Source organism: Marmota flaviventris, chromosome 5 (assembly GCF_047511675.1).
Source record: "Marmota flaviventris isolate mMarFla1 chromosome 5, mMarFla1.hap1, whole genome shotgun sequence".
NCBI lineage: Eukaryota > Metazoa > Chordata > Mammalia > Rodentia > Sciuridae > Marmota > Marmota flaviventris.
The window spans coordinates 130,255,895-130,270,108 of record NC_092502.1 but is presented as its reverse complement, the minus strand read 5'-3'; the positions used below and the strand labels follow the sequence as shown (position 1 = coordinate 130,270,108).

At 44.6% G+C, this 14,214-nt stretch overlaps 1 protein-coding gene across 1 annotated transcript in view; it reads left to right on the top strand.

Annotated features, from left to right (window-relative positions):
• Positions 1-14,214, top strand: part of Retreg1 (reticulophagy regulator 1) — a 132,492-nt gene that overhangs the window by 37,777 nt on the left and 80,501 nt on the right. Inside the window, exons 2-3 of the mRNA XM_027954385.2 lie at positions 2,044-2,150; positions 9,396-9,426. Coding sequence (XP_027810186.2) covers positions 2,044-2,150; positions 9,396-9,426 — 138 coding nt within the window. The remainder of the gene's footprint in view (positions 1-2,043; positions 2,151-9,395; positions 9,427-14,214) is intronic.

The window sequence follows — 14,214 nt, the reverse complement described above, 5'->3', positions numbered from 1 at the left end:
CAGGTATAAATACTAGTAGTCAAGACACCTGTTTCAGAGAATTGGGGAGGAGAATTTTTGTTTTAACAAGCTTTCCATGTAGCTAACCTGGTGGCAGTTGCAGACCATTATTTAGGAAGCATAGACCTAGTCCATCTGCTCATTCCCTGGCCCAGGTCACACATGCTGTTAGCATTTGAACCATGCTAAAAATCGGGTCGCTCCTCTTCTGGTGGAGGGCTTTACCTACAACTCCTGGCATCTCTTACCAAGTTCTCTAAAAACATTCCATGGCATTCTAGGAGGTGGCATGGATTCCATACTCCTTTCTACACCACCACATTCTCCCAAATGACTCATCATTTTATTTTCTTGCTCTATAGCTTTGGCTTTCTTTCTGTGGCCAGTAGCAGAAAGACATGGAGCAGCATATCATTCAGAACCCACCAGCATCTGTTGCCCTCCTGTCCCTTCTGTCTCTTCTCTCTCTTCCAATCTCCCAACTCTCTCCTTCTGCTTTTACCTCCTGCTGGGGCCACCCCAGGCTACCCGGGAAGCCACAGACAACTAACCTTCACCAACTCTGGTCTTCTGTTCATATGTATCCACCAGGTGGAACAGCCTCTATTTTTCTCTGAATAACGTCCACCCTCCCAAACCAAGTTCAAGTGCCACTTTTATAAAATCCTCCTTGATTTGGAGTTAATCACTCCTTCCTTGATGCATCTTGCTCTTTGTCCCTATTCTGCTACAGCCCCTAAGAGTGCTGTAGACTTGTTTATCTTCACCCATGTTTGATGGGAGAGTAAGCTCATAGAAGGCAGTTGTTACTGGAGTACCCAAAGGTTCCTTGGTTGAAGGCTTGATCCCTAGTGCAGCCATGTTCAAAGGTGGGGTTTGAGAGAGTGATTGGATCCTGAGGGCTCTGACCTCATCAGTGGATTAACCTTTTGAGGAATTAAAAATGTGAATGGACTCAAGGTGGAGGTGGAACAAAGTTGAGGGGGCAGGTCCCTGGGGACATATCCTTGAGGGCTGTATCTTGTCCCTGTCCCCTTCCTGGATGCCATGAGGGGACAGCTATCCTCCACCATATACTTCTGCCATGGTGTTCTCTCATCTCAGGCCCAAAGCTATGGAGCTGGCTAATCATGGACTGAGACCTCTGAAACAATGAGCCCAAACAAACTTCTCCTCCTTTACGTTGTTTTTCTCAGCTATTTTGTTCCAGCGACAAAAAGCGACACATCATGCATGTGTCCTTCACTTCACTGTACACCCTTGTCACCATTATTAGACGTTTGTTGAATTGATTTTTGTATGAGTTCTGATGACACCAGTGTTAATATTAACGGGCAGCATGGCCATTTAACTTGTGTGGAGTAGGAGCTTCAGCCTCCAGTCTCAGATGAAGGCTCGAGGCTGCTTGTGACTTCACTGTCATTCCTTTTCTTCTTAAACCCAGCCAAAGACAGTCCTGCCAGGTTTGCGACCTATTCATGGTAAACAATATTTAGTTTGTTTTTCTTTGGAGACAAGGTGGACAAGGAGGCTGGCATCTTGAAGAGGAAGTATTAGCAAATCTGATCCTCAGTGCCATTTATAAGAGATGGGAGAAGGGGAACTCAGGGCATAGACGAAAAACCTCAGAGAACTGTGAGACAAGGGTGTCCAGCCATCCTGTCTGTGGAACATCCTGCCTCTCAGGCTCTTCAGCCAGCACAAGAGTGCTTCAGGTCACTACCGAACGTACCTGCTGAGGGAGAAGCTTGTCACTGAGGGTCTTGCTGGCTCATTCCCAGGAGAGCAAATCTCCTGCCTGAATTAGAGGTGAGCGGAGAAAGCCCAGCGCAGGATGCATGTGGATCAAGGGTGTTTATTTTGCTGGCTTTGGTATTAAATAATTTTTGTGCAGTTACATCGGCGTGGTTTTTGAAAAGAAAAATCATTATTGAATGCATTTTTTTTATGTTGTTTCGTGGTTTTGGACAGGCAGAAAACCTAATTCTGTTAAAAATGAGATGAAAATCCTCACATTGAAATAATGATGTTTCTATGTTACAGGTTCCTTGCATTGACTCCATGGAGAGTATATCATCTGATTTCGGTCATGATCCTTGGGCGTGTTATTATGCAAATAATAAAGGATATGGTTTTGTCTAGAACAAGAGGTAAGAACACTCAAGATTTAATTTTTATGGCATTTAATTCTCTCAACTCTGAATGTCTGATTCTTGTGAGGGCACACTAACCAATTATTCCTTTGAATATTCCTTTGAACAGGAAAAGCAATAGATTGTATAGGTATTGATTTTGCTATTTTCAATATAGTAGTTTATTTAACTGATTCATAGCTTCAACTACTGCCTTTCTATTGGCTCTAAGTGCCATTTCAAATACCACTTTGATATGTAAGTAGGCTGCAGTGAGGATAGCAGTTAAATATTTATTACATCCTACTTGATGAAACTGGTCCACTGGAAAATGGACACGTTTATATAAAATTTTTTTCTGCCTCAATGAAGAAAAACAATTGAGGATTTAAAAGCAAATGATAGAGAAAATTTTAAATGAGTAAACGATCATGAAAAATGAATAAATTTCAAACATTAATTTTAAAAGTGAGAACTTACAGTATTTTAAATTTTGCTTAAATTTTTGAGTAGGTTAACTATATTATAAATCAAGCTATCCATAGTTGGAGAATGCTCTTCCATGAGTGTTTGAGCTATTTTTTTGTAAGTGGACAAAAATCCCTCCTGGAAGTAATTGAGTCCCATGAAGCCAAATGGAATAGATAGATTTGATCAAAATTAGCCCAGAGGAGATTGTAATCAGGCATTTAATTTCACTGAATATACCCCAACTGGAGACAGAGTTTTGGTTGAGACCCATGTGGACCAATGTGTTTAAGAACTGCCCAGATGTCTCATCCTGGTGGAGATATTGAGGTCCTTTTTGCAGGAGGCATGTTCTGTTCCCTAACACCCACATGAAACCAAGAATGCACACAGTTACAGGTTTACCATTGAGACATTCTGTGGATTTGCTTTAAATCTGGTTTACTTAACATCTTTCTTTTCTTAAACTAAATCATTGTGAAAACAATTTTTAGGAAGTTTGCTTTACATTAGTGTGTTTCCAGATTTGGAAGCAATTCCCTCTTGCTTAGCATCTTGGAAGGTGAACACATTTGTTTTTGTTCAGTTAATGTGTTTCATGAATCTGAAGATTTCGATTATACTCTTGTACACATACTTCCCTTTCTCCCTCTCTCTCCCTATCCCTTTCTCTCAGAGAGCAGGCACTGAACTGCCTCAGCTTCAACCTGAGCAGGTGCTCACTCTGATTCTTCCTGCTTGCCACATATGCACTGAGGTCACCTAGAGGCAGAGCATCTATTTCCTTGATTTTGTGCAAGGCTTTGTTGGGTGGTCTACAGCAACCCCTTTTTTCTTAACCATTTTCTCAAATAAACTTTTATAACATGTTCCCCCTCTAGAACCTCTGGGAGGGGAATCCTAGAAGTTATAGCCAGTTGCAAGTTTTTTCAGCAGCCATATTATCTTGGTAGACCCAGCTGATCCACAGAGGAAACTGAGCATCTTGGTGCTTTGAGTTGTATGACAAATCTGGTCCTCATCTGGGCACAGGTTATAAATTGTAGACAAACATGGAAGACTAAGACTTGATCTCTGTGTGAGGGGCCAAGTGTGAGAAAAGGGCAGTTAGGGTGTCTTTCTGCTTCCATTCTGTGGACCTACGAAGATCTTAAGTTTCTAGTTTGACTTCCTGACTTGATGGGTTACACAAAGGCAGAAACTTCCTTCTCATGAATTATAGGAAAGCTGTACATCACAGAGATTCAGTCCTTTAAAATATTATGGAATTGAAAGAATGCCAGCCTAAAGAGTCTAATTCTCATACTGGGTCACTCATTTCTAGCTGTAGAGAAGCCATATAACAGACTGTGTTAGTTTCCTGTTGCTGCTGTAACAAAATACCACCAACACTGTGGCTCAAAACAAAGAAAGTTCTTCTCTCGCAGTTCTGGATGCCACTTGTCCAAGTTGGTATTGTTGAACCAAAATCAAGAAGTCAGAGATCTGGATGCCCTCTGGAGGCCTTAGTGAAGAATCTGGCCTCTCCTAGCTTCTGGTGGGTTCTGTCTGTCATCTATCCTCCTCAGCCTGTCTCTACCAAGTGCACTTGTGATTGGATGGCCTTTGGTGCCCACCCGGGTGGCAGGTGATCTGCTCATCTCACATTCCTTAACCCAACCACATCTGCAAGGCTCTCTTTCTGTATGAAGTCACATTCCCAGATTCCAGGGATGAAGATTTGATATCTTCAGGACGGTGACTCGGCCTACTTTACCACCAGAACCTCTTTATCCTGCTAAATGGGGGAACCATCCTCACACCAGGGGGTTGTATGAGGGCCAGTTAAGAGCATGGAACAGAAGTACTTTTGGCACAGTGGCCTCTCCTCTGCTGGCGGACACAGATTCAGGATAGCACGGTGTCTGTTCACTGGTCAGTCATTCTGGGTTGAGTTCCTTCTCTGCCAGGCACTGGCTTCCATGGGGATCCAGACACGCCAGGCTCTCTGCCCAAGCAGAGCCCTTATGGTCTGCCCTGGGGGACCTGCCTTTGTCTCAGGCCTGTCTTTCTCTCAGGGTTTTCACTGGGTGACATTGCTTTGAATATAGCATTTCTCTGCAAGAAAGAAGAAAAAGGAAGATGGAATTCATTACTGTGCTTTCCCAGAGCTCCCCAGTCTGCGACTGAGAAACCCTGGTGACTCCTCAGACTCCTTTAGAGAGTCTTTAGGACAAAGACCCCATTGAGCTGGTGAATGGCTGGCTGAGCCTGTCGGTGGGGGCTTCCAGCACAGCGCACTGCCATGATGCCCAGTCCCAGGGAGGCACAGAATCACTCCAATGGATGCAGATGTGGTTCTGGTAGTTCCATGGCTTCAGTCAGAGCCGTCAGCCACTCTTGGCAGATAGCTGGCTTGTGTCCACCACAACACCGGGGAAGACTAGGCCGCAGGGCCACCGGGCAGCTCTGCTACTTCCCCCTCTCTCAGTCACATTTGTGACTGAAGATATTCACGATCTTAATTGAACTCCTCTCCCAGTTGTTATCTTCTTTAAACCCTCTGACCAAATTTTCAAGTGCCGTGTTATTACCTTGGTGCATGTTGCATAGCAGCTCTGGCTGGGACTTTTCTTGATGACTGAACATCTGCACCTAGTGACTAGTCCCCCATCACCTTCCCCCTAGGACTTGGCAACTACCTTTCTTTCTTTTTCAAAAATTTTTATTGGTGAGTCTTAATTATACAGATTGGTGGGTTTTATCGTGGGATGTTTGTACATACATAAAAATGTAATTTGATCAATTACCACTCTATTTTCTACTTCTGTGAGTTTGGGTACTCCTAGTTATTATGTTTGGTACCATCCTAGGTGCTTAATATGAAATAGAAAGCAGTTGGGATGGGGGAGCAGAGTTATCATCAAATGAATGAGCTTTTGTGAAACCTAAGGGAACCCACATCCTATTGTGAGTGTCTGGTCTGAGTAGGCCATGCTCTGCAGCAGATCTCTCTCCTTTCTCTCTTTAACAGGCTCCTTGAGCACATGTGCCCCTGTGTTAATCCATCATTTCCGCTCTGGGGAATTCTTCTGTGCCATGGAGAATTCTTCTCCCATTCCTAAACTTGATCATGACCACCTTTTCTTTCTCCCCTTTGCAGTAGAACCAGCCACTTCCACCCCAGGCTCTCTTTAAGATCTTTAGCTACAGCTCTGTGGATAGGAAGAGGGCTTAGCCAGTGTTCCCCTCACTCCCCAGGGCTACCAGTGGGAAGCATTTGCAACCACTATCCCTTTAGGCCTTCTCCCTTCTGCAAAATCTGGACTATCTGTTTATGCCACTTTCTGAGCATTCTTGCTGCTATGGAATAGGGATATGTAGGGCTTGTGGTCCACTTAGATCTTCATGTACTTTCCATTGATTGTGGTTCTCTCTGGCTCAGATGATGGCTGGATGGTCACCTGCTAGGTAGCTTCATCTTTGATCTTAGCCTTTGGAAGTACTGTATGTCCACCATTTATAAAGTCTGAAATTCCATTGCCACTGCACCCTCCACCTACCCTCCCTGGCCCCTTGCTCCTGCTGAGCTGGCTCGGGGACTCTTGATTTACTCTTCCTGCTCAGCCCCTTGCCTCTCATACACTGTCCCCCAGCCCCTTCTCTGCTTATTTCCCCAGTCCATGCTCAAAGACTGTAGAGATTCTGACCTTGCTATTCTAAGTGTCCTTGTTCTCTTGTCCACCAACCATACTTATTCCGCTAGGTTAAATAACAAGACAAGCAAAGCACTGTCTGCCTTCCCGACTCTTGGCTGCAGAGTTGTTATGGAAATGTCATGTGTTAAGGTGTGCTGATGTCTGTAGAATTGAGTCCATCCAGCTCCCAACTCTAGTTGGGACCTCACTATTGCTCACAATTGCCTGGGTTCTCTTGAGTTGTTGTTGATTTGCTTTTATATGCCACCTAACTCCAAAGAGTTTGAAGGGACATAAAACATAATGCTGTTTACAAGAGGTCGATGAGAGGAGCAGAAGTCTAACAGAGTAACATTTCTGAGCAACAGGTTTATCCCTTTGCTTACAGGCAACCAAGGCAAAAAGGAAATCAGATTAATTGTTCAGTTCTCCCATGTAAGTACTAACCAGGCCTGACCCTGCTTAGCTTCTGATATCAGACAAGATGGGGCATGTTCAGGATGGTAGAGCTGTAGACTTAATTGCACAGTTCTGGTGGTCTGAGGAAATGCAGAAAACAGTTTTGAGAAACTTTTTCCTGGAAGTTAACTTATCACCTGGACCTTTGATAGGGGATTGTGAAGAACATAAGGACAACACCTTTGACCCTTTGTCTGATTGACCATACAGAAATGTTCTCATGGCCATTTATTATTTTGAGTATAATATCAAGACTCAGTCACCAGGTGTGCTGGCACATGCCTATAGTCCCAGGGACTCTAAAGATGAGGCAGGAGAATCTCAAGTTTGAGACTAGCCTCAGCAATTTAGTGAGACTCTCACTCAAAAAAAAAAAAAAAAAAAAAAGACTGGGGATAACTCAGTGATACAGCACCCAGGGGTTCATTCTCTAGGGCTGCAAAAAACAAACAAACAAACAAAAAATGAGCCATTGAAGACAGTCACTGGAGATTTTAAAAAGCAAATTATATGCATGTCTATATACTTTCATTTGTGCCTAGACATAAGCTTGTACCTAAAGAAGACTAGATATAAGGTAGTTGTAATTTTGTGGATTGGTCTCTGTGTCCTCTATTCTATACCACTGGTCTACCCGCCTGTTTTGGTACCAGTACCATGCTGTTTTTGTTACTATTGCTCTATAGTATAGTTTGAAATCTGGTATTGCTATACCACCTGTTTCATTCTTCCTGCTTAGAAAAACTGGAAATCCATATGCAACAAAATGAAACTGAATCCCTTTCTCTCACCATGCACAAAAGTTAACTCAAAATGGATCAAGGAGCTAGGAATCAAACCAGAGACTCTGCATCTAATGGAAGAAAAAGTTGGCCCTAATCTCCATCTTGTGGGGTCGGGCTCCAAATTCCTTAATAAGACATCTATAGCACAAGAGTTAAAATCAAGAGTCAACAAATGGGACATATTCAAACTAAGAAGTTTTTTCTCAGCAAGAGAAATAATAAGTGAGGTAAATAGGGAGCCTACATCCTGGGAACAAATTTTTACCCCTCACACTTTAGATAGAGTGCTAATCTCCAGTTTTTTAAACAACAAAAAAACAAATAACCCAATCAACAAATGGGCCAAAGATCTAAACAGACACTTCACAGAGGAGAATATACAATCAATTAACAAGTACACAAAAAAATGCTCACCATCTCTAGCTATCAGAGAAATGCAAATTAAAACCACTCTAAGATACCATCTCACTCCAGTAAGAATGGCAGCCATTATGAAGTCAAACAATAACAAGTGCTGGTGAGGATGTGGGGAAAAAGTACACTTGTACATTGCTGGTGGGACTGCAAACTGGTGCATCCAATTTGGAAAGCAGTATGGAGATTCCTTGGAAAGCTGGGAATGGAACCACCATTTGACCCAGCTATTCCCCTTCTCAGACTATACCCAAAAGACCTAAAAAGAGCATACTACAGGGACACAGCTACATCAATGTTCATAGCAGCACAATTCACAATAGCTAGACTGTGGAACCAACCCAGATGCCCTTCAACAGATGAATGGATTAAAAATGTGGCATTTATACACAATGGAATATTACTCAGCATTAAAAAATAACAAAATCATGGCATTTTCAGGGAAATGGATGACACTAGAGCAGATTATGCTAAGCGAAGTTAGCCAATCCCTAAAAAAACAAATGCCGAATGTCTTCCCTGATATAAGGGAGGTGACTCAAAACAGAGTAGGAAGGAAGAGCATGAGAAGAAGATTACCACGAAACAAGGAAAAGAGGAGGGAGGGAGAGGGAGGGAGAAGGGGAATTGCACGGAAGACGGAAGGAGACCCTCATGGGTTCACAAAATACATATATGATGGTGGGAGGGGGAAGGGAAGAAAAAAAAGAGAGAGATAAATGTCACAGTAGAATGGGTAGAGAATAGTGATGGGAGAGGAGGGGAGGGGGGATAGGGAGGGCAACAGAATACAACTGACACTAGGATTGCTGTATGTATACACATGGATGTATAACCAATGTGATCCTGCAATCTGTACACGTGGAAAAATGAGAATTCATACCCTATTTGAATCAAATGTATGATATGTCAAGATCATTGTATTGTCTTGAGCAACTAATAAAAAAAAAAAATGACTAGATAAAAATCTCCCTTTTCCAGTCACAGTTGTCTCAGTTTGCCAGGATGGTGCCAAGACTCACCTTCAAAGCCACCTCTATTATTCATGCTCCCTGGAGCAGCCACATACTCCCCCCCCCCCGCCCCCACCCTCATGGTTACTCCTCTTGTGCGGTTCCTGCTCTGCCTCTCTGGGTTCACATTTACTGGAGCACACATTTGGTCTGCCACATATGACAGTGAAGCCCCTGAGGCAGGGACTGTGTGTGCTGGAGCGTTCCATCCCTCAGGGCACCTACTCAACTGTTTTGCATGTAGTAGGATTTCACTAACTTTTTTTTGTGAATTAACTGCCTGAATTAGTCGTGGCACCAGCAGTATACATCATAAGATCTGATAGTCTGCCGCGCTTAAAGATCTCAATGTTCCACTTTACATATCTTGTAATATTTTTAAGTTGGGAAATGCCTCAGGAGAGCACAGCTTGGTTAAGTCTCTCATTTTCCTTCTCCCTCTTGCAGGTGCACAGTTGTGGAGAAGCCTCAGCGAAAGGTAGGAGACTTTCTTTCAATGATATGACTAGTGGAGGAGAGGGTGCAGGGGAGGGTGACGGAGCTGCCCGGACGTGGCTTTGACATCATATTTTTAGTGACAGGGACCTAAGTCCTATAGTAATTTACAGGAGTGGAAAAATAAAAATACAGTGAAACTGAGAACAAGATAAAACTGGGACTCATTGTAGGAAATGCTTCATATTTTGTCTTAATATTGGGGACCTTGTGTGGGGAGTGCATCGTGCATCGGGGTTTGGAAGTGAAGGGAGGGAGGCATTTCGCTTTGGGACTTCCTTTGAGGCTTCATTTTTGGGGTGTGGACAGTGCTACAGTGGTGGGGATCGAGAACTCTGCTGGAATGTTCCTGAGGGTTAGACATGCTGTCCATCTAGAGGACTTTGGAGTGGGGGAGAAGATGGGGAGGGGTGAGCGGCTGGCAGGTGAAGCGCAGTGGAAACTGAGCAGCCGCTGACCACTCGCCTGCCACGGCCAGACCTCGACCCAATTCATTTAGCATCATCTGCTGGCAGCAGGAAGGGCCTGCTCCAGTGGACGAGGACAGGGTTGTTGCAGGTGATGAGGGTTCACTTCACCCCTTGGACACGTGGGAAGCAGGAAACTAAGGACAGTGTGGGGATCAGTCTGCAGGGAAAGGAATGTGTGTAGGGATTGGTTTTTTTAAAAACCCATTCTGCCTTAAAATACATATTTGTGTGACTTAGAAAGGATGGTTGGGGTACTGGCCTTGCGTCAAGTGGACGTCATGAACTGGGTGTGTGAAAAGGAGGACAAAATAAAGTCACAAAACTCCTACACAAAATCATTGCTATTGCCAGGTGCAGGCCCCGTTGCTGACATCTGGCTTCAGCATGGAGATAGGTTTCAGGTCATGAAGCAGAGCCTGTGTGCTCTGATGGACCTGAGTCCCTGCCTTGTTCAGGGTCCCTTAGTTCCTACCTAATGCTGCTTTGTGGTTCCAGCATCCCACGTGGGACGTCACGCTGGGCTAGCGGTTCTGTCTCCTCAGGCTCTTCTGGGCTATGATGTCTTTCAGACTTTCCTTATTTTTGCTGATCTTGATGTTTTTGAGGAGCACTGGTCAGGTACACCATAGGAGGCCTGTTGTGGTTCCCCCCAGAGCTCACGTGGAGGCGATACAAGAAGGTTTAGAGGCGAAATGACTGGGTCATACAAGTTTTAACCTGATCAGTAAATTAGTCGCCTGATGGGATTAACTGGGTGATGAGCAGGCAGGTAGGGTGTGGCTGGAGGAGGTGATCTCTGGGGGTGTGCCTTTAGGGTTTATATTTTGTCCCTGGCAAGTGGAGCTGTCTGTCTCCCTCTGCTTCTTGGTGTCATCTCCTGAGTCCCTTTCTCCCCCACCCCCTTCTGCCATGATGTTCTTCCTGACCTCTGACCCACAGCAATGGAGCCGGCCATCTGTGGACTGAGACCCCTGAAACCCTGAGCCCCAAGTAAACTTTTCCTCCTCTAAAACTGTTCCTGTCTTTTGGTCACAGCAGCGAAAGAGCTGCCTAAAACGAGGCCCCTCTTGAAACCTGTCTGCTGTGTTTCTCGTGGCTGGACTGGGGTGACATGTTTGGGAGGAGGCTGGAAGCCAGGGGCCATTTTCATCACACTGTGGCAAGGGGACATGCTGTCAGCAGGATCAGGACTTGACTTTAGCCTGATTGCCTGGCTGAGTCCTGGTGCAGCTGCCTCCGGCTGGTTCTCTGTGAAGCCGGAGAATCTATTTGGGAAGGGAAGGTTAGATCAGAAGGTGGCAGTGAGAGCACAGCCAGGGAGCAGAATCCGAGTGTAAGGACAGTCCATGGAGGTAGCTCTGGGCACACCCTGCCTCCCCAGCCTGGCCCCAGGGCCTGCTCCTAGTCTCGCGCCCCCCCCCCCCCCCCATGAATGTGCTGGGCTGTCCTGGGTCTGTATCTTAGGCTCTCTGTACCTGGGTTTTCCCATTCATCAGATGGCAGAACTGAGGCTTGTTCTCTAGTTGTGGTTGGGAGAAGGTTAGACCAAGTGAGCTGCTTGAATTAAGGATTTAAAAAAAATAAAAACAAAAAAACCTGGGGCTGGGGCTGTAGCTCAGTGGCAGAGCACTTTTCTACCCTGTGTGAGGCACTGGATTGAATCCTTAGTACCACATAATAAGCAAACAAAACAAAGACATTCTGTCCATCTACAACTACAACAAGATTAAAAAACAAACAACAAAAACCCGTGATTTTCAGATGCAAAATCCTTCCAGATTCACGTTTACTCAAATTTGGCCAGTGTCATCCCTTGATATGATTTGAACGTGTCCCTTAAAGTTCATGTGTCAGAAACCTAATCCCCAGTGCAACAGTGTTAGGTGCTGGGACCTCTTCACTGGAGGAGCCTAGGTCACAAGGCCCCCACCTCAGGAATGGCCCTATGCAGCTAATAAAAGGGCTTGAAGCTGCAGGTTCCTCCTCTTCTTCTCCTTTGCCATGTAATGACACAGCAAGAAGCCCTCACAGGATGCAGCCCCTCATCTGGTGAATGCTTCCCAACCTCTGGAACTATAAGAAATAAATCTCTGTTCTTTATAAATAACCCAGCCTTAGGTATTCTGTTATAGTAGCACAAAAGGGCCCCTGATCTCTCTCCTTCTTTCTTGGAGTCCTTGCCATCCACAGTCCTTCTGAACACACGTACAGCTTGTGTTGAGAATTTTTACTGTGTGTGTTCTTTTAATAGAGAAGCCATTTTATTATTTGATAATGATTTGGGAAAAAAAAATAGTAATGAGCACAACAGGACCACAGGACTCACTCTACTACCAGTTAGGTTTGGTCATAGAGAAATAACTCCTTTTTCTGTGTCCTTTGTTAGACAGATAATGTTTTGCTCCTTAGGGAGGGTGCTCAGGCATGACAAAGGAAATAGCCTTTTAGGAAGGGTCTCATTCACTGTCCCCTGGGTGTTTTTATCCTTTTCCCACCCTTGAGGCTACTGATCTTGCCAAGGCCCACTCCTCTCCTGGCCTCAGTTAGGAGGGAAGTAAGATTCAGTCATCTCAGATGTCCTGCCCAGGTCTATTTGCGGGTCTGTGCAGTCTCTTCCATATTGTTGTCTTCATGTTTTTCTGTGGTCAGTGACTCTCAAACTGATTTAATTTATCCTGGAATGAAACTTGTCTGTATCTGTCCTCTGTAGTCTACAACCTGAAATACCATTCTCCTCGTTGGAGGTGTGAAATTAAAATGTTTGTGCCTTGAATTGCTTTGAGGATGATTCGGTGTGTTGTGTACAGGGATCCTTAGCATCTGGCCCTGGGGAGAGCTTATGTTTTTAACAGTGAAGAAGTAAGAAACTCTTTAAGGATAGAACACAGCGGCTGATCAGCAGATCCTTGGCAGCAGAGGGAGGCGCTGCTGTGCTCTTGAGGACTGTGTGGGACCAGGGTCTTTTCACTTTCCATCTGGGATGCCCATCGGGACCCTCACCCTCACCTCACTGGCAGTAGCTGGGAATCCCCCTGCGCCCATGGGCCCAACAGCTGAGGCTCTCAGTTAGACAGCAGAGCCTGTCCTGCCTCTTTCCAGCGCTGCACTGGATCCATTTCAGCTGGTGCTGGACCATAGAGTAAGTCAGGCCTTCTGCCCCTGTGCTTTCCATTGCAGGAGGAGCATTTAAGGAATGTCAGTTGCATTAATTTCAGTTTGAAAAGTGGATCCGAGCACTGCACTCACCACTCAGTGCCATTAGAAAGCTTTTTGAATTAAAAAGAAACTTCTTCCTCCCTTCTTCTCTACAGTCCCGAGACTTGTCCTTTCACAGAGTGTTATTTATTCTTTGGGAAAATGTGCTTTAATCATCATCTAAACTAACCTTAAAATATTCAGGAAGGTGGTGACAGCTCCTGCCCAGGAAACAGCTCTTCTGGACACTTGGGGGTATCCGCAAAGTTCTCCATGTTTCACTGAACCAATACATAGTACTCAAGCCAGGGTCTGATTTCCAGTGGTCTCATCAACAATAAAAATCAGATGATTTTAATCAGATGCCATTCACAAGTCAGACTATGTACACGGAAAACTCATTTGTCAAAATGTAGCTGTCGGTGGGTGTGTCCTGAGAAGGGCTCCTGCGTGGCCTCCTTCTTCCCCAGGCACTACCAGTAGGATCTGAGCAGGATCTAGTCAGAGCCATCTGTCAGCTGAACCAAATCAACATCTTTTATGGTTCATTCCTAGCACTGACTTGAAACTTGGTTCACACTATCATAGTAGCTTTTTATTTCTGCATGAAACTACGGCAATTGATTGAAAAATCCTCTGTTTAAGAGAAAACAAGAGTGTTACCTTGTCCCGCATGCGTGTCTTCTAAAAATGTAAAATTGCCTTCAGTGTGTCCAGGTACTTCTCAGTAAGTATGAGTTACAAAGAAACATCTTCACTTATATATAACAATCATTCAAAATGACTCTACTAGTTCTTTAATAGTTTGTTCATTGTCACCCAGATTAAGAGATGGGTTGTTTTCATCTTAATTTTTTTTTTTTTTTTGATACCAGGGATTGAACCCAGGGGCACTTTACCCCTGAGCCACATCTCCAGCTGTTTTAGTCAGCTTTTTCTCTGCTGTGATTAAAAGACTCGACCAGAACAATTGTAGAGGAGGAAAAGTTTATTTGAGGGTTCATGGTTTCAGAAGTCTCAGCCCATAGACAGCCAGCTCCATTCCTCAGGGCTTAAGGTGAGGCAAGACAACATAGTGGAAAAGTGTGGCCGAGGGAAGCAGCTCA